This window comes from Stigmatopora nigra, chromosome 10 (assembly GCF_051989575.1).
Source record: "Stigmatopora nigra isolate UIUO_SnigA chromosome 10, RoL_Snig_1.1, whole genome shotgun sequence".
Classification (NCBI taxonomy): domain Eukaryota; kingdom Metazoa; phylum Chordata; class Actinopteri; order Syngnathiformes; family Syngnathidae; genus Stigmatopora; species Stigmatopora nigra.
The window spans coordinates 13,556,438-13,581,323 of NC_135517.1; the positions used below are offsets into that span (position 1 = coordinate 13,556,438).

Consider the following 24,886-nt stretch of genomic DNA (forward strand, 5'->3'; position numbering starts at 1 on the left):
ACCCCTTTAAGACAACGATGAAACCAGAAAGTCCTTGGCAAATCCTGCCTCCCGACTGTAGTATACCTTGCTGCGTACAAGACTGCATGAAATACCACAGTGTGCATGTAGTAAGTGAATAATTAAATTTTGTTTAATTGTGAAAACCTTAAAAAACGATTGCTAGCCACGTCTCTGCGATGTGTCAAAGTCAGGATACATATTGCCAATGCCCACTTTTCCCACCGGCACACCCACTCCACAGATGGCCAATCAGAACAAAAAGTATATTCAAATTAGATTTGTTTAGCTGCACAAGAAAGCCCATGTCTGCAGAAGACATCCCAATAGAACCAACTAAAATTGCTTGAAAATGACATTTAGGGCACTTTCAATGCAAATTGTTGTGCAAACCTGGCATCCAAGGTTATAAAAATAATACTTTAAAAATGATGTCTATCATCAGTCACCACCAATGGCTGTCAATGAGTTAGTTCAATGTTTGAGAAGACAAAATTCAAAAGATTACTTACACAATGCCGCCATTTCTTTGGGAAGGTCTGCCCCAAAGCGACCAAAAAGGTTGCTGCTGGCCAAAAGGTCAAACGGGGAGTGGCTTCTCATGGCGTTAAAGGGGAACGGGTACATGGTGCGAGGGAAGCCCGCCATATGACGCAGTTGATGCTCCCTGTTAGTCGCCATGGTAAACTGGAAAGACGGCCGTCCGAGTCTGCTGATTGGAAGCCGGATTTTCTCAATGTGGTGGTCAGAAGTGGCAGGTGAATCTCAAAGGCACCGCTGCCATTCAGTCCGTTAAAGTCTTTGCATTTCTTTGGTTGGAATCCAGGAAACTCGCAGATGATGCTGATGGCCTCCCAGTGACAGTCTGCAAAGGACGGAAAACAACAACGATGTGTTAGATACAAAATAAAAGCTTGTCCAAAACTCAGCTCCGGTCGACAAAAATGAGAAAAAAAAACTCCCAAACTCTAATAGAGAGAACACAAAAAGTGTAATAAAGAAAAGACGCAAACAAAAAGAACATTTCTCGGACTTTCTGTTTCCCCGAGTGGCGTTATGATTTGAGGCGATGCCATATGATTTCAATCAGCGCACTTCTATTATATAAAGGCTCTCTGTGTTCCCTTTGCCAGCCTGCCAGCAACATGGGTAAAATTAACCTCTTACAACAACACACACACACAAAAGCAAGTTGTGCCCATCGTAACCCAAAGGAAGCCTTGTCTGCTTTCACTTTGCTCAAGGTCGCCACCATCTCATCCATCCCACCTTTTCTCTCTTTTTTTTACTCTCCCGCTGTGCCTCAGTGACCCACTGGAAAAGTTATACGAGGGCTTACCCCTCTCTTGATTCTTTCTCATTCCCTTCAGTGATTTCACGAGAGGGCGGGGCCTAAGTCTCTGTGGTAGAGCTGCGGTAAATACAGCTCAGCCAAAGAATGTCTTGTTGTTTTGGGCTTGCTTCAGCATGCGAATCAAACTCACACAAGCACATCACGGGTGAGGGAGAGGAAATCTGAATATACAAATGTTTTTCTCTGCAGAACAAAGAGAAGAAATCTATACTGAATAAGCAGGAAAAGGGCAAAAATAGGCTGAGGGGAAAGAAATCAAATGTGCTCAGCTGTCATTGTTATCACAGATACACACAGTCAGTCACACACGGCCAATTTTCACATCCAGGGCGACCGACGGCAGTGAGTCAACTCATACGGGCTTCAAAAGGAAACTCTTCCAGATGTGCAGCAAAGCAAACCCACACATACACACACACACACACACACACACACACACACACACACACAAGGTATCGCACTGCTGTCACTGGAATACAATACACGCAGCGTCGTTGTAAGAGCGTTTTAGTTTCGCACTCACATTTTTGGAGGCATAATAACTTCACTGCTATCCAACAACATTCAGCCCCCCCCCTCGATGGAAAGTTTTTACTTCTCCAAGAAAATAAAGTAATACAGTGTGTACATTTGTTCACTTTGCCTGGAAAATTTAAATGACGAGGTTTCATCTCTAAATGTAGAGAATTGGTTCCATAAATTTCTGATCACGGTATATTTTACAATAATAGGAAGCAAACCAGCCATAAATAGCAAAAAAAAAAGTAATTGACACCGCAAATATTAGAAATCACGTTGATGGGGTATCCAACACCTGCTCGGTTTAAAGGTCATTTGTCAACTCTAATCAGATTCACATTCCCAGTTATCAAACAGTGTCCACATTTGTGCAACCACATTATTTTATCTGCTTTTTAAATCATTATTTCTTTTTAAATTTCATTACACCAAGACATGGAACAAGTTTGAAAAAAAGATTGGGAAAAACCCAAGATATTTTGGTGCAGATCTGGATTAACGTGATTCTGTTTTAGGGCACTTTAAGATCAATTACTCTCACCTACAGGGCTGTAGTGGAACATAGTATAAGTACATTTTTTATTTTTTTAACTTTTCATTAAACTAGCGAGAAAAACAAGTTTGCGTTGCTTTGTGTTGCATAAAACCTCAATTTTTACGACATAGTGGTTGTTCAAACAGTTTAATGTGAACATATACATTACCTACTCTGAGGATTATTTTTACTATGTTCACTTTTTATATATACCTAAAATAACTCTAGGAATAATCTTATTTTATGAGTGTTAATAATACAGAGAATTGGGCGACATTAGAATGATAAATCCTCAGTTGTCATGACAAAATAAAAGCTTTTGCCATTTCTTTCCTCACTCTCTCACACACAAAGTCAACGCAGTCAATGTTGTTTTAAAGTCATATTTCCCATATTGACATATTTCTGTAACTACTCGGCTCTGCTGCGGTTTTTCTTCACCGCGAGGAACAGTTGAGGAGAGTCCCTGCAACTATTTCCACAAAGAACTTCACTGTTTTGACGATCAAAGAATGTCCAACTCCAGTTGAACAAAGTAAGCTACTTTAAAAAAAATACACACACAGTGGCAAATGTCACATTTAGCAAAAATTAACATAACACATGCCTGTGTAAAAATGGAACACATATGCAAGTAGAGACACGCAGCCTACAAAAGTGAACGTACACAGATGTTCCACATATTTAACTCTTTGAGGTCAAGGACATTTTCCTCTGTAAAGTCCAACTATAAACTTTCATATAACTCTGTTTCTTTGTTCAGCACCACCTGTACGTTTTTTTTTCCTTCTTCTCATTACATACGGGTTTTAAAATATGACAAAATAGAAGGAAGCCAAAAAAAAAGGACGTTCAATGCAAGTGATTTTCAACGCAAGAAACTACATAAATATTGATCAAGGTGTCAAAACCTCAACCGGAGTGCGTTAATCATGTTCAGGGGCAAATAATCAAGCGGAAAATGTGCCAGCTTCACACAAGCTGAAGCATCATTGAAAGTTCCAATTGACCTTGAAGAATGAAGGAGTAAATATAGGACAGAGAATCCCCTCCACAGATGTAGCCTTAAGGTCACACAGGTTTGCGTCAATTCTTTTACGAAAGCGACCCCAAAAACACTAAAAGCCAAGTATGAAAGCCAGATGTGTAAAAAGCATTGCCATGGAGAAGGGGGGAAAAATCAAGTGTTTAAAAGTTAAAAAAAGATGGTAAGTGAGCGCATGAGGAACACGAGACAGAGTTCCAAGCATCTGGCTGGCCATGTGTAGTAGTTGAGTGCTATTAATTAGAGGCGCATTGGAAAGTAAATTAATAAGAGAAAGAACGGACTGTGGTGAAACGGCATGGGGCAACAAAAAAGCAGACAGTCGTTACATAAAGCAAACATTAAAAAAAAAAGAAAAAGAAGAAAAACGTGGTTAGCAGTTTTATTTCTGCTAATAAACTTTGAAATAATGTGCACCTAAGCCATGGAATGGGTTCTTTCTCTCTAATGAGTAACACCCTCCACCCCCGCCCCGCGCCGTGCCTCCGGGGGGAATACACCTTGGGTAGGGCAACAAAAGTAGTGCTGTGTCTCTGGGCCTCAATGCTGCGTTTATGAGCGCAGGCTGGGTGAGGTCAGACTGGGTCACCTGGTCCCGGTCTTGTTAATACACACGCACAGCACCGATTGGTGTTGCCTTTTCCCAGACAATGGGGGATTAAAAACAGCTTTGGTGTAAAAAGGATAAATGGGAATTTCCATGGGACTGTCTTTTCCAGCAAATTGCTACATAAGTTACCATCAGTTGTGCTTATTTTCACTCGATTACCACATCTAAACAGTTGAAATGACATCAACTATTTTCAATCACATGTTCCGCTGCTTGTCAGGGAGTCATCTGGATCTAGTTATCCTTTGTAAATGGGACTTGGATTTTATAGTTTTTCCAAATCAGCTTGTGGTTACAGTTATGAAACACGCACGGTCATTACTGAGAGCCACACTGGTAACGAGTCCACACCACAGTTTGGAGTTGTTTTCATTAATGCACAACATAAGCATCGCCCAAACACACAAAAACATTGAGCTTAAAACATAGCATCAAAGCAAAATTTTCTCCACAAGACAGAAAAACAAACTTATTTAAGTTAGTTACTTTCCATTTACTTGGCACAGGCTATTGACCAAACCGGGCTCACATGGCAATTTAGAGTTTATTACTTTGGCCATTTAAAAATCGCAGACAGGAGGCGTGAACGCTTAAACTGCCCAGCCTTCATCTTTCATGTCGGGGCTCATTATCAAAACAGAGAGAACAGTATTGTAAGCCGTAGATAAAGTTAAAAGACCTAGTAAATCATTTTAAAAACCTGTCTTTAAAAAAAAAATCCAAAGGTGTATTTGACATGCTGTGATGAATTAAAGCAGCAATAAACATTGGTAAAACGCATGGTTAAACACATGGTCAGAAATGAAAGAAACTAATGCCCATTGATGAACAAACTGCTCACAAACACAACAAATCTGTGTCAAAACATCACGTTTTGAAACAAACACGGTTTGATCATGTTAGCATGTTGCAAGACCGTTCATAAATAAGAGTATGGAAAGTGCTCACTCTTTTCAACCGAATACAGTGGGACTGTTCTGTTACATTTAGCGCACAATATTTACCGTCTCCATGGTCAATATACTCATGAAGTGGACCAAAATAACTTGGCACCCTCCAATTTGGTATCCACCGCAGCCATACAGTGGTAACGACAAACAGAAAAGAATAGTCACTTCAGTCTGACAACAAATGAAGAAAGAGTGCAACTTCTTTGCAAAACTCATGCTTTGACACCACGGAACTGTCACCATTAAGAAAATGAAATGCTTGACGTTCACCATAGTTGTCCTTTAATTACTGCGTCGTGCTACGCTCATACCACGTAGACAGGGACTGAACTATACCACATTGTGGGAAAGTTGGTTTCTGACTCCTGCAAGCATTTAGTTTAACGCCAATGCACCGCCACTGACACAAATACACTTGCAGAGTTCAGCTTTAAGACAAACATCCTCACTGAACCTTATATAAAATATATAGGAACACATCAGTAGAACCTTGCAGTCTTTACCATTACTTATTCTTTTTTTGCTCAATCACGTCCCTGGTCAATATATAAAATCCACTTTTTTTTTTTTTTAATTACGTTTACCTGTAAGACAACGAATTATAATGCTGCATTTAATCCGGTCAGGTTTTTTTTTTTTTACAGAGTCATTATAATTGTGAGGTGAACTTATTTTTTTCATTGAGCACAACCAGAATTCAGATTTAAGGTTTACTGGGTCAATTTCTGGGAAAATCAAAGAATTTTAAGTGTGGCTTACAGTCCAAAAAGTGGTAGTTGAGCATTTCTGGATCTCTGATTTCTTTTGTTGCTTGTGAAATCATGAAGATCTTGTATCTAAACATTATGAAAAGCATAACATCCTAATCACATTAGCCTTATACGTTAAACTAACTGTTTTGATGGACATCAAGCTAGACAACCTTCATAACCACATTATCTGAGCCATTTCTATCACAACACTCATGATGTTATTTTCACTTTATGGCTGTTTAAAATCCAATTCCAAACACAACACAATGCATACATGCTACTTAATTCATTTACACAACTGTAAATATCCAAATGAGCCATATACAGTAGTCCCTAGTTTATATTTGTATTGTTTGCTAAATCCCGCAATTTCTCTGTCACACATACTTAAAAAAACATTCAGCATGATGTCAAACAATGACAATAAAGTACTTTCATGTGACTTTAGTTGAAAGTAGTGAAATTGTGTGTATGGCGGAACACAACTGTGACCCTCGTCATTGATTGGATGCCTCCAGTGGTGACCAACTAGAGCCACTGGGGGGAAATTCTCTGCTTTGCAATGTACAATGGTAGCCTTTATTGAGTTTGATCATGTGGTTGATTACTACTTAGTGTTAGCATATCAAATGCATTACACAGTGATGTGCCTCTGTCCTCAAAAGTGGATTCATCACTTCCATATTTGTCTTTCTACACCTTAAAGTTGTGTTTATTTTCCAAAGTGTACATGTTTAAAAGCAAAGAGCGACACGCTTAATCTCATCGACCTGACATTTTTGCACTTGGCTCTTCAAATGCACACTATTTTTCCACACTGTACTAAAGCAGTCAGTAAGGTCAACCTCAGCAACAACAACAAAAAATAATCAACTTTAAACAATAGTACTTGCAAATGAACACAGTATGCAGTGTGTTTAATTTGACTAAACAAAAATCCACCACAGTTACTCACTCAATCCAGGATAACTATTTTAGAATCAAACTTTTGAACAGAAATTCACCAACAGACTAACCTGGAAAAGACAGTGGTTTAAAAACCACTTAAGCAATGAAAATGACCACAAGCTGTCAACACACGACCCATGAATTGTAAATCTCAAGTCATGGACAAACAAGTGTGGGAGATGTACAGAGCATCCACAATATCTCAATAGAGACACAAATGCCTCTTTTCTACTGAACGGTAACCATTCAGCTAAACGTGGCTGCACTTGAAATGGATTTGTCGATCGGCCTATGAAGCAATTGCTATAGAGGCGATTGTGGTCAACATTTGCGTGAGCAGATTTGCCATTTCAGTTTTATTAAATGACATCACATTGATAGAAAAAGACAGAAAGAAACTATACAGCATATGAATGTATGGGTTTTCTCCGGGTACTCCGGTTTCATCCGACATTTCAAAGACATGCATGGGTGGCTGATTGGACACTCGAAATTGCCCCCAAGTATGAGTGTGAGCGTGAATAGTGGTGCTGGGATAAGCTCCAGCACACCCCATGACCCTAGTGAAGATAAGGCGGTTCAGAAAATGAGATGAGACTTTGTGACTCCATAGATATGTTATTTTTGAGGTTTAGTTGTGCTGTTTTTTTGTTTAACCATGTTACTCATCTTTTTTGCATGCTCACTTGGCTCGATAAATATCTACAGGCTATGCAGTTTATTGCCCATTTTTGAATCTGCCTTGGAATCTTACTTCAAAGGCTTACAACACAGATAAGGCAGACACATTATTGTTTCCAAGTGGGTCTTGTTTGCAACAAAATATTTTTCCCGACACTAAAAACCTCTAGCGCTGAGATGAAGGCTGTGTTAATCGGATAATAAGTTGATCATTCTAAGAGTTTGACATGTGAAATTTGGCAAAATATACTGTAGTTATACTTCATTTCGTTCAACATTTACTGTTACACTCACAAGCACTTTGAAAAACGAGCCCCACATTTTTTAAAATACATAAATCAAGCATTCTCTACAAAAACATGAACAATTTGAAACTGGGAATTACATGGTGTAAATTTGAGGTTAGCAGAGGGCTAATAGCTGTGATGTTTTATAAAACACACAATGTCGTCATTGTATGGAGTCAACCCTGTGGGCTGCTCAAGGTCGGTATAGGTCAAAACCAGGGGTCAGCTACTAGAGCTTCAGGCCTCGCAGCCTGGCCATGGGTCAGTCCTAATTGAGGCATTTGGTAGACAGCTTTTCATTTAGTATTTAAGTGAAAAGTGAGTCTAAACTACCCTAGACCCCAACCCTTAGTCTGTGACTCCAGGTACAAGACCAGAGGGGTGTTTAAAAGGACTTGTACAGAACATCCTCGGGTTAAGAATCAGCACACACTGCGAGATTCGTTGGCCATGCTGGAACATACAAAAAAGCAGCAATTCAATTGACTTCCAAATCTCTGGAGCCTATTATACATGCAATTGGACAATGTGTAATACTGTGGGGAGCAAAAGAACATTTGATGGGTTGAGATCGCAAAAGTCTCAAATTTCCGCTTGTTGTACAAGAACTGGCAGAAAACTCGACATTTGTGGGGACAAGGAATGAGAAGACTAAAAAGGCCTCCGGGACAGTCATTCTTGATAACCGTAGACCAGGGGTCGGCAACTATAGGTTCTGGAACGGCATGCGGCTCTTTAGCGCTGCCCTAGTGGCTCCCTGGAGCCTCTTTAAACATGTTTAAAAATGGGGGAGAGGAATATATTTTTTGTTTTAATAGGGTTTTCCTAGGAAGACAAGCATGACAACCATTTTTAACATTTTCCAATGCTATAATGTGTAGAATAAATATTCAATTTCAACATTTCTGTCAACAAAGATTTGTGTCATAGCCTGTGAAACACGTTTCTATCAGCATGGCGGGATGATAGGCAGGTCGTTGAGGTAAACAAACCGGCAACTGTGTGATGGGAACTCAAGGGGAAAAGAGAAAAATAACCAGAGGAAAAGAGAGGATTCAATATTTCTTGAACACAATCATTTTCAGTCGTTGCCAAGGTGGAAGGATTGCCTGATTTTTTCGCTTTGTAGTGAGAAGTTGTCAAATAACAAAAATGAGTGACGTGGAAAGACATCCAGGTAAGACATGCTATATTTGCAGGCCGTTTAGGAAAGACAGGAAAAGTGCGAGTGCATTACTTCTGGAGAAACTAGAGGAGCACAAAAATAGATGTAAGAAGTGATTTGCATCTCCAAACTCCACAACTGCTGCAAGTTTTGTTGTAAGGAAGCATGGAAAACAGTTTACAGATGGTGAAGTGGCACGTTTGTAGTTTCGTCTAATCCTAAAAAAGATGACATCAAAAAGATTTCTTTAATTTCATCAAAGCAATGAAACATAGTTCATTAAATAATAAAGTTACACTTGAGGGGAGCATTATACAACAGAGCAGTCATATGCTGCGTCATTCTCTGCAGAATGTACTGACGGAAAAATAAAAATTTAATCATGAATGCTCAAGATGTATTTTTAGCCAACTTGGTCATTTTTATAGTAGGGTAATATATATACATACACCATGTATGTATTTTTTTTTTTTTGCGGCTCTAGACATAATATTTGGTTGTTTTTCTTTTGTCCAATAAGGCGCTTTCAACATTTTGGGTTGCCGACTCCTGCTGTAGATAATAATGATTAGACTGCATCAGGGTTAAGAAACATCCAACACGCTAATCAATTTAAGCACACATTAATAATATACTGGTTGAGCAGTTTCCACGGGACGGAATTTAACCAAGAACAGATGTCGCCAACCTTTTTTTTTTTTATAGAGGTCTCATTTGAGTTACACATATGGACCAGTTTACAGATCAGGCAACATTTGCAGGTGTCTACAGTTACATAGAAAATAAATTGGAAATAAAAAAAAAAGAACAAAAGAGCAGATGAGAGAAAAAAAAGGGCAAGGGACTTAAATTGGTGGACTGATGTCTGGATCCATATACTGACGTACTGCCTAACCTTTGAGTACAATTACGTAATCAGCCATTAAATATCCATTCAGAACCACTTTCTCGTACAATGTCGAAACAAGGTGAAGTGAGTTTGAGTAAGTCTACGACGTGCCCTGACTGTTTACGCATAACTCTTTAATTGCCTGCTATAGACATGTTGAAAATTGACATGATGAACTGATACGACAAAAATAATAAAGCAGCACCTCAATCGTTGAACATTATAGTGTCAGGGTGTCGACCTAGATTGCTTAAATACAATTGGGAGAAGGCACTTGGCATCTGCCTCTTAGTAATTATTCACACTGTATTTATAGCGCACAGATAGCATTAAGGATGTTGGGACAAAACACAGGCAGGTTCAGTGGCATTTAAAACTTTTTTTATACAACCTCCAGAAGAGGTAGAGACGGCAAATGTGTACAAACAGAGTTGTACGCAACCTCCTTTGGCATTTATTATTGTGGAGAGGTGATCCATCAAGTTTGACAGGCAGTCTGACGGCACACAGCCTGCAGCCAACTCTGCCTGCCACTGCACAATCTCACCTGAACTACTTGACTGGTGACTTTGGTGAATCAGAGAGGCCAATCCTGTCTGTCACCATCAATTGAGCAAACCAGAACATACTAACACCAAAGTAAAAGTACATTTTCTCACACGGAGTGGCCTTCGAGTGCATGCGAGCACTGATTTGCTTTCATTCCTCTCAATTTTTTTCTTCTTATTGCCCTGTTCTCAATTAAAGCTGTCCACAGGAAACCAAATCTCACATTCATGCTGTCCAAACAACCAAAAACACATCTCACTCATGGTCTGACATGCCTGTGTCTTTTCTTACACACTGCTGATACATGCTCAAGTTGGATATAAAAAATTAATAAAAAGCACACAAAAAAAAGAAAAGAAAAAGAAAAACAAGACTACAAGTCAAACTTACCAGATGTCTGTTGGGAGCCCACCACAGTCTGCTTGCTTTTTCCGCCCTCTGTTTTGTACTTTACAAGAGTAGCTATAATTCAGAGGAGAAATGAGCAGAGCCTGAAGTCATAGTTGTAAAGTTTCTCAGTGCGACGACTGACTTTAGCCTGTTGCATTCCGCCTCGCTCTCCTTTTCTCTCTCTCTCTCTCTCCCTCTTACGCTTGAAGTCATAGTGCGCTTTGATTCACAAACCCTGCCTCTGTCACGTGATCCAAAACCTCAAATATACAGTGCATTTTTTTGCCAGCCACAGAATGCCCTTAGGTAGGGAGAATGGGGTCCACAAGGCTTAGGTTTCATTGTGCTGGCCACCCCCTCCCTATTTTGTAGCCCTCTTTTCTTTGTCTCGTATACCACATTTTGCCTGAAACTACTATGCTATATGGTCAGCCACAGCTCTTTTATTTCATTTTTTTCTCAACGTGTTTGTTGCTGTCCAAAAACAGCCAACAGCGGACAACCAATCCTACAAATGAAGCTGTCATTAGCAGACAAATCAGGCTACACACCTTTGGGGGTATCAATATCACCTCATGTACCACCATTGCACCATGTTTACAATGCCTTGACTTCAACTTAGTGACCAGCCAATGTGGGACACCAATGGGGGGCCTCAATAGCTCCACAGGATTTAATTGAGACATCAATGGCCAAATATGCCCAAGTAGATCGGAAGCTGTGTTTTCTCTGCAAACGTGTCTTCATATCTTAAGATAACAAGAAAATAGAAATATAATTCAATCCATTTTTAAGCTGTCTTTCAAGCAAAAAATACATTGTATGTTTTTTTTAAACCACTGTGGTACTTTCCTATTCTTTGTTTATTTTAAAAGGCATGCCAAGTATTTTCAAACATTTTCTTTCTTTGTCTTTTTATGTTTGAATATTTATCATCATATCTCGGCTCACTTTCTGAAACGCTTTATCCTCTCTAGGGTAGTGGGGGTGCTGGAGCTTATCCAAGCTGACTTCGGGCCAGAGGCGGGGGATACCCGATCGCAAGGCACAAGGAGACGGACAACCATGCACGCATAACTAGGGGCAATTTAGAGTGTCCAATCATGTTTTTTTAGATATGCGGGAGGAAAACTGAGTACCCAGAGGAAAGCCACACAGGCCAAGGGAGAACATGCAAACTCTACACAGATGGGCATAACCTGGATTTGAACCCAGGACCCCAGAGCTGTGATGCTGACACACTAATCATTCGCTCCACCGGGCTGCCATGTTTGAATATGTCTTCAATAAATGGTGTCATCAAATAAATTTTAGATTAACTAAAAATAATAAAAATAATAGAATGAATGAACACTTTACCGGAAAAGTTATAAATACAACCTTTGAGGATAGAAAGCTAAAAAAAAATAAAAAATGGAATGAAAAGAGCAGACTCAATTTTTTTAAGCAATTATTGGCACTATAGTTCATGAGCACATTTTGGGTCATTTCCCCGTCAATTTCTGAAAATATCTGACCTTGTATTTCATGCCTAGAGAGTCTAGGCAGCACAGAGTTGCATTTTTTTAAAAGGACAACTCCGGCTGTAATGGCAAATTACTGTTGCTATAATTTCACACACCTTAATCAGAATTCAAATGCTTAGCAACAATGAAAAACCCAACACCACGTTCATGAATTTCAAGCACTTGTGGGAATCCTACTCAGTATTACATTTGCATGAAATATTCATATGAATGCCAATCCAGTGAGACTTTGATATGACAAAGATGATAAGAAATTGGGTAACTGATCCCCACCTGGTCCCAAATTATATGCAAAATATTCAATAGATTGCAAATTTATAGTATAAACACATCATGATTGTAAACAGTCTCACTATAAATATATTTTACAAGTCCATGAGACTCTTTGCAATCTTGTCAAGCCCGTCAAGCTCAATGGTTTCTTTAGCTAAATAAATTCTCGAGTACCTTTCCTTTTGGGCTTGCGTTTTTTTTGCACAGAAGATCCACCTTTTACTGCCTAGTAAGAAATCAATAAATGGAGCCCCTTGATGAGATCAAACCTGACCTGTCGACTTCTCGGGGTTCCAGCTACCTGCTTCTTCATGTCGCAAACCAATGTATTTGCTACTGGTGACAGCAACTACTCCGCACAAAACACAAAGGCATTCAGCAGGGTCTATGTCCAATATGGTCTTTAATCTATCACATAACCTTTCAAATTGAAAGACCTTATTGCAATAGCTGTCAATTAAAGACAACATATTGCTTGTGAAGTCTGTCTTTAATATTTTATTTATGTCCATAACACTGGAAAATACGTTACTGGGGCTGAAAACCCGCGTTTGATGGAATAAGTCAAGCATTTGCGTGCCGAGAATATTATTTGACTGGTAATGAAGTTTTCCCTTGGCAAGTGGAAAGTTTGGATGCACAAATCTATCCAGTAAAACTGCATGGTGCAACATTGCAAAATCACCCCCATCCTTGAAATTCTGCTTCCTTTAGACATCATGATCTAACAATTCCTTTGACAAATATGACAAACACTTTCATACTTGAACTATTTTGGGGTGAGAGCAAAGCATTACCAAAGTAAATTCATTTTTATCTAATGTGTGGCGGGCATATTTGTTGCAGGAGATAACTGACTTCAAGGTAGAGCAGTGATGTACAAGTACCACAAGTTGGACACAAATGAATGACTCCCCATGTACAGTTCTATTGTATTTAACTATTAGAATCAATACATGTGAATGTGTGCATTTTTGTTTTTGCATTGTCGGCGAGAGGGGATACAGATTTTTTTTCTGGTTTGAGTGTATACATTTAAGCCTTTCATGCTCTTTAGTTTTATTTTAGCTCAAATGTTACAGTACCAACCTATTTTTGACTGGCTTGAGAAAGTTCAAAAGCAGTTATGAAACAAATTTAAAAAAATACACTGAAATTATGACTAAAATACTTTGAGTAAGCATGTTTCTGTCTATCATATATATATATATATATATATATATATATATATATATATATATATATATATATATATATATATATATATATATATATATATATATATATATATATATATATATATATATATATATATATATATATATATATATATATATATATATATATATATATATATATATATATATATATATATATATATATATATATAATTTTTAATTTTTTATTATTATTATTTTATTTTATTACCATACTTTGAAGAGAGAGGGGTGGGGTTTCGACTGTTTGTATTTGTGTGTCAGTGAAATATGCCAAAAGTGTTACTGGAACTCCTGGCAGAGTGTGAAAGAAGCAATTTGTAAATTTTTCTATTTTAAACAAAAACAAAAAATTATGACACTGAAACACTTGTTCGTGAGGGCACATTCACACCTGGGAGGGAAAAAAACTCAAGATGCATAGGGCAGTGTTTATTGTAGTAAAGCTTGTAGGTATCACACTAACAACTCGTAGCCAGATTTAGCCCCCCATGTACATTTGTGGGGTTCGCCAAAGTAAATAGGTCCATCAACTGTTTCTCACAAATCATTTTTGTATCTTATCTGAAGTCTTCCCTGAAACTCAATTAACGTTTTTCCATTTTGTTTAAATGAAAGCTAATGTATTATAATAAAGCGATTTTTGAACATCATTTGAAAAAAATAAGGAAAATTTGTACTGTTTTCTATTTGTTGTTTTCAAATTAAATTTAAATGAATGAAAGAGGCAGCTATTTTCAGTTTAAGCCTTTTATTTTTGTGATTAGAAAAATGTAAATAAATAAAAAATAACGGATGCGTATTGAAAATGAATATAAAATTATATTTATGCTTTTCAACCACTTTTTGTTCTGTTTCATTAAAGATTTTAATAAATAAAATAAATGTAAAAATACGGGAAGAGTTTTAAACAAGAGGCTGAAAAAGAGGCTTTATACAAGCATTTACAGCAACAAAAGGATTTATCAAATAGTTATTAAAACAAACCAAAAAAAGGATAGAACAAAGAAATTGTCAAGGAAATCTGAAGAGGAAAAATAGAGACGCTTTTAACTTTCTGCACAACTGAAAAAGGGGCCCAATTTGGCATTGAGCAGTGGAGAAACCACAGAGTGGTGCGACGCTTAAGTTAAGGGTTCGGAGGGGCCGGGCGGGGGGTGCAAAGGACAAGGAAGCAGGGGAGCGTGCTGAGGAGGCAAAAGAAAAGAAAGAAGGGGGGTTAAACGGCAGGTTTTAATCAGCAGCAGGCTGCTGGTAATGAGATCACTATCCCACTGCTCTCAGATTGATGTCATGTGAAGCTATGTGATGCAAAGAGAGACACGCCACGGATGACAGGCATGCATGACAAGCCTGCTTACCGGCTCGGACACGCGTAAACATAAGACGGCGCACAAACGGCAAGGTAGACACACTGCGATTGCTAGACAAAACCTACAGGCTGCCATAAAGTAACACCAGAGCACACAGTACTGTTACAAAGAACCTTTAATACGCCAAAGCACCCCACTGTTAATCGCTCCTTTTATTTCAGACAAAAAAAAAAAGCCGAAACAAATATAATCACACCCACATATTCGCCATAAACACTTTTCAGGTCCCAGTGCGCCTTTATGTCTTCCCTTCCTGCAGAATGGCTAAACATGCCTGCTCACAAAGAACATACTGTACCAGCGGACGAAATGTTGCCGAGACACGTGGGCAGAAAGATAGATCCCAAAAGTGGGGGAAAAAAAAAACGTGTAAATGAGGGAGAGAGAGGAAACGGGTGACACTCTGTATAGCCATTTTGGGGTAAGTAGGTTTACCTCACATACCTGGAAATGAAAAGGATTCTTTGAGTGAGCACTAGAGGCAAAAATCACGGCAAATCATATGCACACATGGAAATACCAACGAGCTAAAATGGGTATTATAAAACGCCAACGCATGTTTGTTGTTTCTATATGGGTGAAAAGGGCATACATGTGCATTCAATGAAGAGTGAATAGCTCTTCCCGTACAAATGTTCCCCAAAAATTCAACCATGATGTCACCATGAACCTGTTGTGAACTCAACACTGTCAACTACTATTAACATCTCATCCCACCCTCCTCAACCCCCCTTCATCCCTCGCTTTACAGCATTGCCTCTAAGTCTCCATCTTGTTTTCGGCCTTCTGCGCTTCATCTTTCGCCATGCAACATTGTCTGGGTGCATTTTTCTTTTCAACACAAATAGGCGCAAGCCCCCCCCCCCCCACCCATTTCTCCTAACACACCACGCCAACCCCATCCAAGCCCACCCCTCGAACACACAAACTGCTCACAGCCATTTGGACAGACTCTACTCTGACAGGGACAGTTTTAATAAGAACAAGCTGGCATATCTTGGCCAAGACCTGCACTTATGGTAATTTAATCAGAACGAGAGGGAAAATAGGGGGGGGGGGGGGTGTAAAGGGGCATGGAGAGGGTGGAAGAGTGTGAGATAGGGAAATAAGAAAAACAGAGGGAGTAAAATGGAGAAAGTCGGTGGAATTGGAGGGTTCGGTGATTAGAGGAGTTTGATCCACATGTGGGAATGATTCTCTAATTATAGCAGATATGTTCAAGTGTTGCTGCCTGGGGGACCCACGGTGATTGGGGGGCTCGGTAAGACAAAAAGTGACATGATTGGATGCGAGCGTAATCAAGACGAGCAATTGTAGGAGGAGAAAGAGATCAAGAGAAGTACGCTGGAGGTTCTTAATAAGGAATTTTCCAAATTGCGGTCTTGGAAATTTGAAGGGCTTCCTCCCTGTAGCTGAAGGCCATTTCAGCTCGCATCACATCGATAGTCAGGAAGCATTTAGATAGTTAACATGTCATTTTGGTCAATGAGTCCATTATGGGTAATGTGTTCAGCAGTATTCGTATCCAAACAAAATCACTAAAAGTGTACATGTATACAACTTTTTACAACGTTTTATACAACGTTTTTGTTTGTCACAACATCCTATCTAACTATAAAGCTAGTGTTTTGCAAAGCATAGCGTCATAACAAACAATTTATATATGTATTGGTACTTCAGACATTTGTAGTTTTATAAAGGGATCTTTGCGATTGGATTTACTTAATATTTAAGTAAAGAAATGCACAAAATATTTGCACAAGAATGTTTCAACAAAGACCGATGGTTTGTTTTCATTTTTTTTCTTTTTCATTGGTTCTATAATACATTTTTAAAGAAATTTTACATGACCTTCTTACCTGATATTAATACATACCTAATTGAATATTATTTTAGTCGGAAGGATGTCAAATAATTTCTGACCTGACATCATCGAGTCTGAACTTAAATCTGGGTTAATAACAATGTGCATCCTAAACAAATACCCTGACCTAGATTAAAAAAAAAAAAAGTACTGGCAATAATTTAGATGTGTAAGTCAAGACAATAATTCCCCGTGAGCAAGTAGTTGCAACAAAAACAGAATAAAAACTACACAAACCACTACCAGAATCAAAATGTGTTTTCTTGGAGAAAGGAATAGTTAAATTGCGAATCTATTTTGGGTTCTTGCTCATGACGTTAGCTCCAAGACTTACAAACATTCACTTGTATTCTGCAATGACTGAGGACCACAAACACTCTGTAAACACTGCACAGGAAACACCTGGTTATGACGTGTAGTACTTTTAGCATTTTTCTTCTCTTAATTCCAACAGGTTGTGGGTTAAAGATTTATTAGTCCAATTGGAGTTTTGTGTGTATTCCCCCCTCAAGCCTCACAATCTGCTTATTTTATCATCTCGATTTTAATGGACTTCAAGGGGCTACTGAGTATTTGTTTGGATTTGGTTTATTTGGAAGAGCAAGTGGTGACCAAACATTCAAAGGACCACTGGCAGATAAATCAGAGGATGTCGAGACCACTATTATCTTGGTCCTCAGTTATTCTTTGCTGAGGATCTTAGTCAATAGACATATCCACTGCTGGGCATTTTTTTTATCCTGCTTTATTTGACACTATCCAAAACTGGAGCATAGTTCTCAGTTGAGTAAGGCATAGATACCGTCCCTGCTAATTGAAAATAAAGGTAACTCAAAATTAAGGCACCAAAATGTGTTGATAAAATGGTTGCTCAATTTGAATTAATAAATAAATACTATATATATTAGAATTAAAATGGTGGCAAATTGAGGTGTCATCTCAGCTTGCAAACAGGCTTTCCATGTCTGCAGAAAGCGCTGCAAACACACCCTGTAAAACGTTTACTCTTAATAATTAGGACATTTAAGATTACGCCTTAGCCAGGAGTCACCAACATTATGCCAGCAATTCACAGTCTATGCACGTTTTTAGCAGGTGTCTTGCAAATCTCTATTTAGAAATACAGGCCAAAAGTAGAGAAAACTAAATGCAAAAATAGCAAGGTGTGGTACTTCCCTCATGGGATAATGCGGCACCTCATCACAACTACCTCCAAAAATATATCAGAATATGTTAACTACCGAGCGAGATGTCTGTGTACCTGCCAGAAAAACATGTGAACGAATGTTCTTTTGCCCAATTAAAAGTAGTAAATAAGGGCATGTAGCAGACCTCAAATGGTAATGAAGTCACAAGCAACAACACTTCACTAATCTCACCTTGTTTATTATTTTAGAATGAAACAGGCCTCAAAAGCAAAGAGTGCTTGCACACTTGCTGTTTTTTATGTTCACAATTTTATTGTAAACAGCTGTACAATACATTCTATTTATATTTCCTTTGAACATCCTAAATATGCACTCGGGTCACAATACCAGGTACAATTGCACCATCTAAAGAGATACAATAAAATACCAGATAATTTAGTAATAGGTTTTGTATTCAGATAGTGTGTAATTTTCCTTATTTTGAGTGGTAAAATTGCACTAAAATCATCCTATTTTTTAAAAATGTTTTCAAAAGATATTACAAAATGACTCGGCCTTAATGAATGCTTCAAAATACTCATCCTACAGATCCTTGGAACACAAGGTAATCAATAAAAATGGGTTAAATCTTTGCAAACTCTGTAAAGCCTTACCCTTTGTGTTTCAGTGGTCCCCAGGCTCTTTTGTACCACAGATTATATTCATGCAAAGAAATTTCTAGAATGATAAAGAGCCCAGATAACCAGAACATTTCATATTCTATACAGTACTGTGATGATGCATTGTAAGTATCCTCTCACCCCAATTATGATCTTTTCTCTGTTGGAACAATTGCATCACATGTTTTTTTTTTAATTGTTTTTGAAACCCAGCTTTATACATTTTACGAGCACTAAAAGCCTCCACACAGTTTCTGCATAGTCATGCTGTTTGCAGTGCTGTGACAATTATTTTCTGACAGTGTCATAAATTGCACCAATTTACCTTTTCTTTTTAACTTCTAAAACAAACCCAGAATCCAGTAATTGAATTCCTTTGTCATCATACAAGTATCGTTAGATTTAAAGCTTCACTATGAAGTGCACAAAAAATAAATAATCAATAAATACCTAACAAAACCCCAACAACAACAACAACAATGTTCCTGAATACGACTATCAGAGAAATGTACTCTTCTAATTTGACAAAAACTGTACAATTAAACTATTACTGTACCCTGTGGTTGGTATTAGCAAAACAAAAAAAAAAGTTTAAGAAAACTAACCCTAAAATGATTTCTTTTGACAAAACTCATTAATTCGGGATCATCCGATAATCTGTATACCATAGAGCTAAGTATTAACATTCTTGTAGATTTCTCGCCTCTTTGTTAATGCTGTAAAAATTACTGTAACTGTCCAAACTTGTTTTTTGTTACTATAATAAAAACAAAAAATATAATCAGGAATAATTTTTCATACATAGTGTTTTGTGAAGTTTTGTGCTAGTGCGCAATTTCAGATCCCATCCTGTAGATCACCCAGGGGGAGCTAAGCCCCTCTATTCTTTAATTGTTGTGATACCTCTAAGTGGTTGTCCTTAAACTTGGCTTCAAAGCAAAATAATGGAGCAATTTTTGTCGGTTGATAGGCGAAAGCAACTGTTTGTTTGTATTGCATTGACTTTTTATTTATACAATTTGCTTAATGTCCCAACTTTTTGGAAATCCTGTTTGTATATGCTAAAAGTGGCTTAAAGGATTCTCCCAGACACATTCTATAAACATTTCTAAAATCCCAAAAACATTTTATAGTATTATAAAATTGCTTAAATGATGGTTGTTAAAAAAATTTAAAAGGTAGACCAGGATTTTTCTTTTTTTTTGCCTTATGTGGACTTTGGGTACACAGTTCATATTTTGTTGTTGTTGTGGTAACTGAAGTGTACTAGATACGCCTTCATATGTCATTTTAATGCAAAAAAATCAAACTAATTGGGAGGATCACTGAGGGTTGGCAACAAATACACACATGAAACAAGATTACAGTACATGAGATTACATAGAATATGTGCCACATGACAAGGCCTATACTTTCCTGCAACATCAAGGACTGGTGGCCAAGATTTGACTTCCCCACAAAGAGCTCATAATCATAAGATTGTTTTTAATGGTCCCCCAGTGGAATAATGTAAAACACATTTTTCAGCCGGGTATTGTGAACTTGCAATCTAATAAGTAATAGAACAAGAAGGCTTTACGAGAGATCGTGACAGTCAGAGATGTTGAAATGATAAAATCCTCTGTTAGCAGCCATGATATTTGCTGCCCATAAAAAAGATGGTTTTAGTGGTTGACAATGTCTGTATTGGCAATGGAATTAATAATATTAAAAGTTAAATCAATGAATTAATAAATAAAACTTATGCAATTTAAAAAAAATCTGGAAGACATTTATTGAATTTTTATTTTGTATTATTTGTTTTATCTTATTTTAGGTAAATTTCAAAGTATTATTTATTGCCGCTTAGATTAAGTCTGTGAAACAACAAAGGTTTGTCCATTTTAAGAGATTCCATAAACCAATATATGATTTATTTTTCAGCACACAAGAAGGGAAAAAAGTCATAATTTTGACTATTGAACACATACAAAAGACCAGCTATGAAAAATCAGAATGCATATGAGTGTCTGAAAACATTAAATGATAGCAATGCATTAATGGCACAGTTGCACAGGTAATATGGAAAATAATTGGATGCAATTGTAATTATTATTCACTTTTGTGCTCTTCAGACTCAGGTGAAAATCTGACAGCACGTCTCTGGATTAAGCACGTTCAAATACTTTCCAGAAATGTGCTAAATATACAGAAGAGTCTATGTTACCAAAAAGGTACTGAGAGACTGAAACAATCAAACACTGACGTCTTGTGGAAAAACATTTCAGTGAGGGAGGACATTTTATGCACTTGCTATGCTTATTATCACCACACGGAAGGGCTGTTGTTTCACTATTCCATCAGGGAAACGAATGCATTTTGGTAAACACCTTTAAAAGGAACGCATTTTGATAATATTCCATGAATTGGGAAATGTTCACTTTTGCAAAATATGAAGTGAATAAGAATGAATATATTGCATAGGAGTTCATTGACGGACAGAATATTCAACCCATAGCACTTTTTTTTTGCATGTTGGCACATGGTAAGTAATAAATAAAGGGGACTATAAACTGGGTTTTAAACTGCCAAAAGTACTATAAGAGCAATTCATTCAAAATTGGTAGTTTACAATCATTAACGATGAATATATACTGACAAGTTAATTAATTAATAACACTGGGGAGTACAATTTCTGGTTCGGTCTAACAAATATTTATTACAAAGATGTCCCATTCAAAACTGATCTCGTCAAGTTTTTTAACTATAGGGTTGGCGTTTTTCCCCCCACGCAAATCAACTTTGATTTGACCCTTTGAGCAGTCAATGCCACTGAAACAAACATTCACAGACAGAGAGTTTAAATATAGGACACCTGGTGTTGTCAATGACAAGCAATGAGTCAATATGTGCTTGTTTTAGAACAAATTTTACGGTACTACATCAACATAAATTGGGCCAAATAAGTTCTTAGTAGGCCACCAATTGTGCATGTTATCCTACATAAAAAGATTAAACAGGCCTGTAATTGTCAACAAGGGTAAAGTTCAACCATTAGTGACAGAATGTGGGAGAGAAAAAACAGAAAATCATAGTTTGATTTTAAAAGATTTATTTGCAAACCAGGTGGAAAATTAGTTTATGTACCCTTCGTTGGCAATAACAGAGTCCAAACATTTTTTGTAACTCCTCAGAAGAAGCTTTTCACACACTTGCTGGTATTTTGGCCCATTTCTCCATCCAGATCTCCTCTAGAGCAGTGATGTTTTGGGGAACCATGGACTTTCAACTCCCTACACAGATTTTCTATGGGATTGAGATCTGGAGACTGGCTAGGCCTCTCCAGGACCTTGAAATGTTTACGAAGCCACTCCTTTGTTGCCTTGGCTGTGTGTTTGGGATCATTGTCATGCTGAAAGACCCAGTCACGTTTCATTTTCAATGTCCTTGCTGATGGAAGGAGATTTTCACTCAAAATCTCATGACATACATGGCCCCATTCATTCTTTCCTTTACACAGATGAGTCATCCAGGTCCCTTTGCGGCAAAACTGCCCCAAAGCATGATGTTTCCAACCCATGCTTCATAGTGGGTAAGGTGTTCTTTGGATGGAATTCCATATTCTTTCTCCTCCAAACACGAGAACCAGCATTTCTTCCCAAAAGTGCTATTTTGGTTTCATCTGACCATAAAACAATCTCCCAGTCCTCCTCTGGATCATCCAAATGTTCTCTAGCGAACCGCAGATGGGCCTGGATGTGTACTACTTTCAGCAGGGGGACACGTCTGGCAGCCCAGGATTTGAGTCCCTGGCACCGCATTAGGTTACTCAAGTAGCCTTTGGTACTGTACCAATTTTTCCCCATGGTAATATACATTAACCCATTTTTGGGATGGTTTGGTTATGTCTAATAATGATTTATCCTGAGTGGTCGTCTATAACATTGGAGAGACAATTAAACCTTCACTGAGCTTACCTATCCAAAAAAAACATTTGAGTGGTTAACCTCACACTTCGACACAGCTAGGTCATAAAAAAAGATGACCCAGATGCACCTGCCGCCAAAGGTTGGGATTTCTGACTATTTTTCGACGACAACCCTACATTTTAGTCACATTTGGTGCTCCCCTCCTTTCTAAAACTACTGTTTCCACAAGCAGCTTGTGACCTACATTCGAGCGTTCCCAGCCAATCTAGGCCTGATAGCATGGGTGTGTGCAAACACAATCTGCAGAGAGCAGGAACGTGACAAGGGTGGGGGAGGAAGAGTGGAAGTCACGCTGAGCACCGCCCACCATGCACGTGCGGACTGTGACGAGGCAAGATTGTCTATAAACAAACATGGCACTCACTCGCGCAATCTGCTTCCAACTGTTTAATTCTGGTGTGTTACTGACCGTGGGATGAATGTGCGCATGCTTTGACACATCCACATTCACTGCGAGCCTTTATTAGTTCATTCATACAAACCAGAAAAACATTGCTTTCCTGTGTCTATATCCATGCCGGAGAAGAATAACCGAAATAAATGGTGTCAGACCAACCAACCCCCAATTGGGTGCAAGTTTTCTTTGCGACCAATGAAGACGTCTTCACACCAATCTGATCTCCTACTAGTGTAATCAGTTGATTGAAACCGAATATTGCTTGTTTCAGCAGAAATTTCATTGGTTAAACTGTCAGCACCGTGTTGAAATCCAGGAGCCTCTTGGCCTTTGCTGGTATTTCTTTGACACCCCTGACCAAAAGTCAACAGTCTCTCCCTCGCTTTTTCTCGCCTTGCTGATGCCTAAATCAACACTTTTTAGCAGATACGGGCAATTAATTTACCAAAACGGCTGACATTAGAAATCTGTAGTTGTCAAAGGCTACACATGTTAACAACCAGCCTAGGCTGGACAACCACTTTTTTTTAAAATTATTATTTTCATACTTTTGTTGAGTTGAGGTAAAGGGAGTGTGGTAGAAGACTAATGGATGGCACGGTCAAAGACACAATGACAGACAACACTAACAACTGACATGCATTGAGTCTTGTAAGGTTCCAATTTCAAATGATGGAGAAACCTGGGTTTGCTAATAGCAGCACATAATACTATTTTTTTGACTTTTCACATTGTTGTTTTTCTTCTTCTCCCATTTGGGAAGAATAAACAATAAAAATGCATTTAACCAATAATCAGATTAGGTTTTAAACAAAGAATAAGGAAAAATAAATTCATTTGGAAGGAGCCTAGAAAGACAAAAGGTGCAGTATTGAACACATCCCTGAACATACTCATACAATTCTTCAGAAACCACATTGTACAGTTGCTTCCCCAGTGCTGTTGCTCAAGAGGACACGATTAATGTTTAAAACAGGGGCCCTTGTTGATGCCTTGAAAAATCAATGCTCTTCAATGATTTTTATGCTGTACATAGGCAGTTTAATTGTCTTGGTCTGACAGAACATGTTAACAATCAGGGTCTCTAAGTGTCTATTGGACACTTTATTGGAAAATTGACAGATCGAAACTCTGTCACACCATTGTATTGAGTCAGGCTGTTAATGTGTGGAACACATTTAGCGAGTGGCTACTGGCCCTTCACAACATTGAGATTGCTTACACATGTGAAAAGGCCATGCATTTAATTTTGAAACACATGCTCTAGTTGAACGAATGACCACTTTAGAATAAAGAAGCCTGGGGGATCAGTGATTAGTGCCTCGGCCACACAGTTCGTTCCCAGGTCAGTCTTCACTGCGTAGTTTTTGGATGGGCTCCAGCATTTTCTGCGACCCTTGTAAAGGAAATTGAACGAATGAATGATTTTAGAATAGACGTCCAATATAACCACAAGCTGATTTTTTTAAATTCCTCAGTCTGACACACAAATACTGGTGGTCGAGACTCACTGCCCTTGTGTGAAAGAGGCCTTTCCCTCCAACAACAGATGGAACATTTCACACGGAGTGGGACATCACCCTAGCTCTTCTCTCACCCCCGCCCCATCTAGTTGCAAGCCCAGGCAGTCTATTTGCATAAAATGTGTGTCAGTAGGGCAGAGCTGGCTCACATGCCATGCGCACATGCAGCAGAGCTTAAAGCAGCATTCCAATGTGCAAACAGCCCAATGTGCCGTCTCCGAGCGATGTGGCTCAGCCAATGAACAGCCGAGCACGAGCGATCGG

General features: G+C 38.3%; 1 protein-coding gene across 4 annotated transcripts in view; it reads right to left on the reverse strand.

Annotated features, from left to right (window-relative positions):
- Window positions 1-24,886, reverse strand: part of LOC144203402 (retinoic acid receptor gamma-A-like) — a 57,332-nt gene that overhangs the window by 21,690 nt on the left and 10,756 nt on the right. Inside the window, exons 1-2 of one of the 4 annotated variants that reach the window (XM_077726804.1) lie at window positions 12,748-13,048; window positions 513-865 (exon numbers count right to left, since the gene is read on the reverse strand). In XM_077726804.1, coding sequence (XP_077582930.1) covers window positions 513-681 — 169 coding nt within the window. In that variant the 5' untranslated portion in view covers window positions 682-865; window positions 12,748-13,048. Of the gene's footprint in view, window positions 1-512; window positions 866-10,674; window positions 10,846-12,647; window positions 13,049-24,886 lie in introns of those variants that run through there. The other 3 variants (XM_077726805.1, XM_077726802.1, XM_077726803.1) reach the window with 3 other exon arrangements.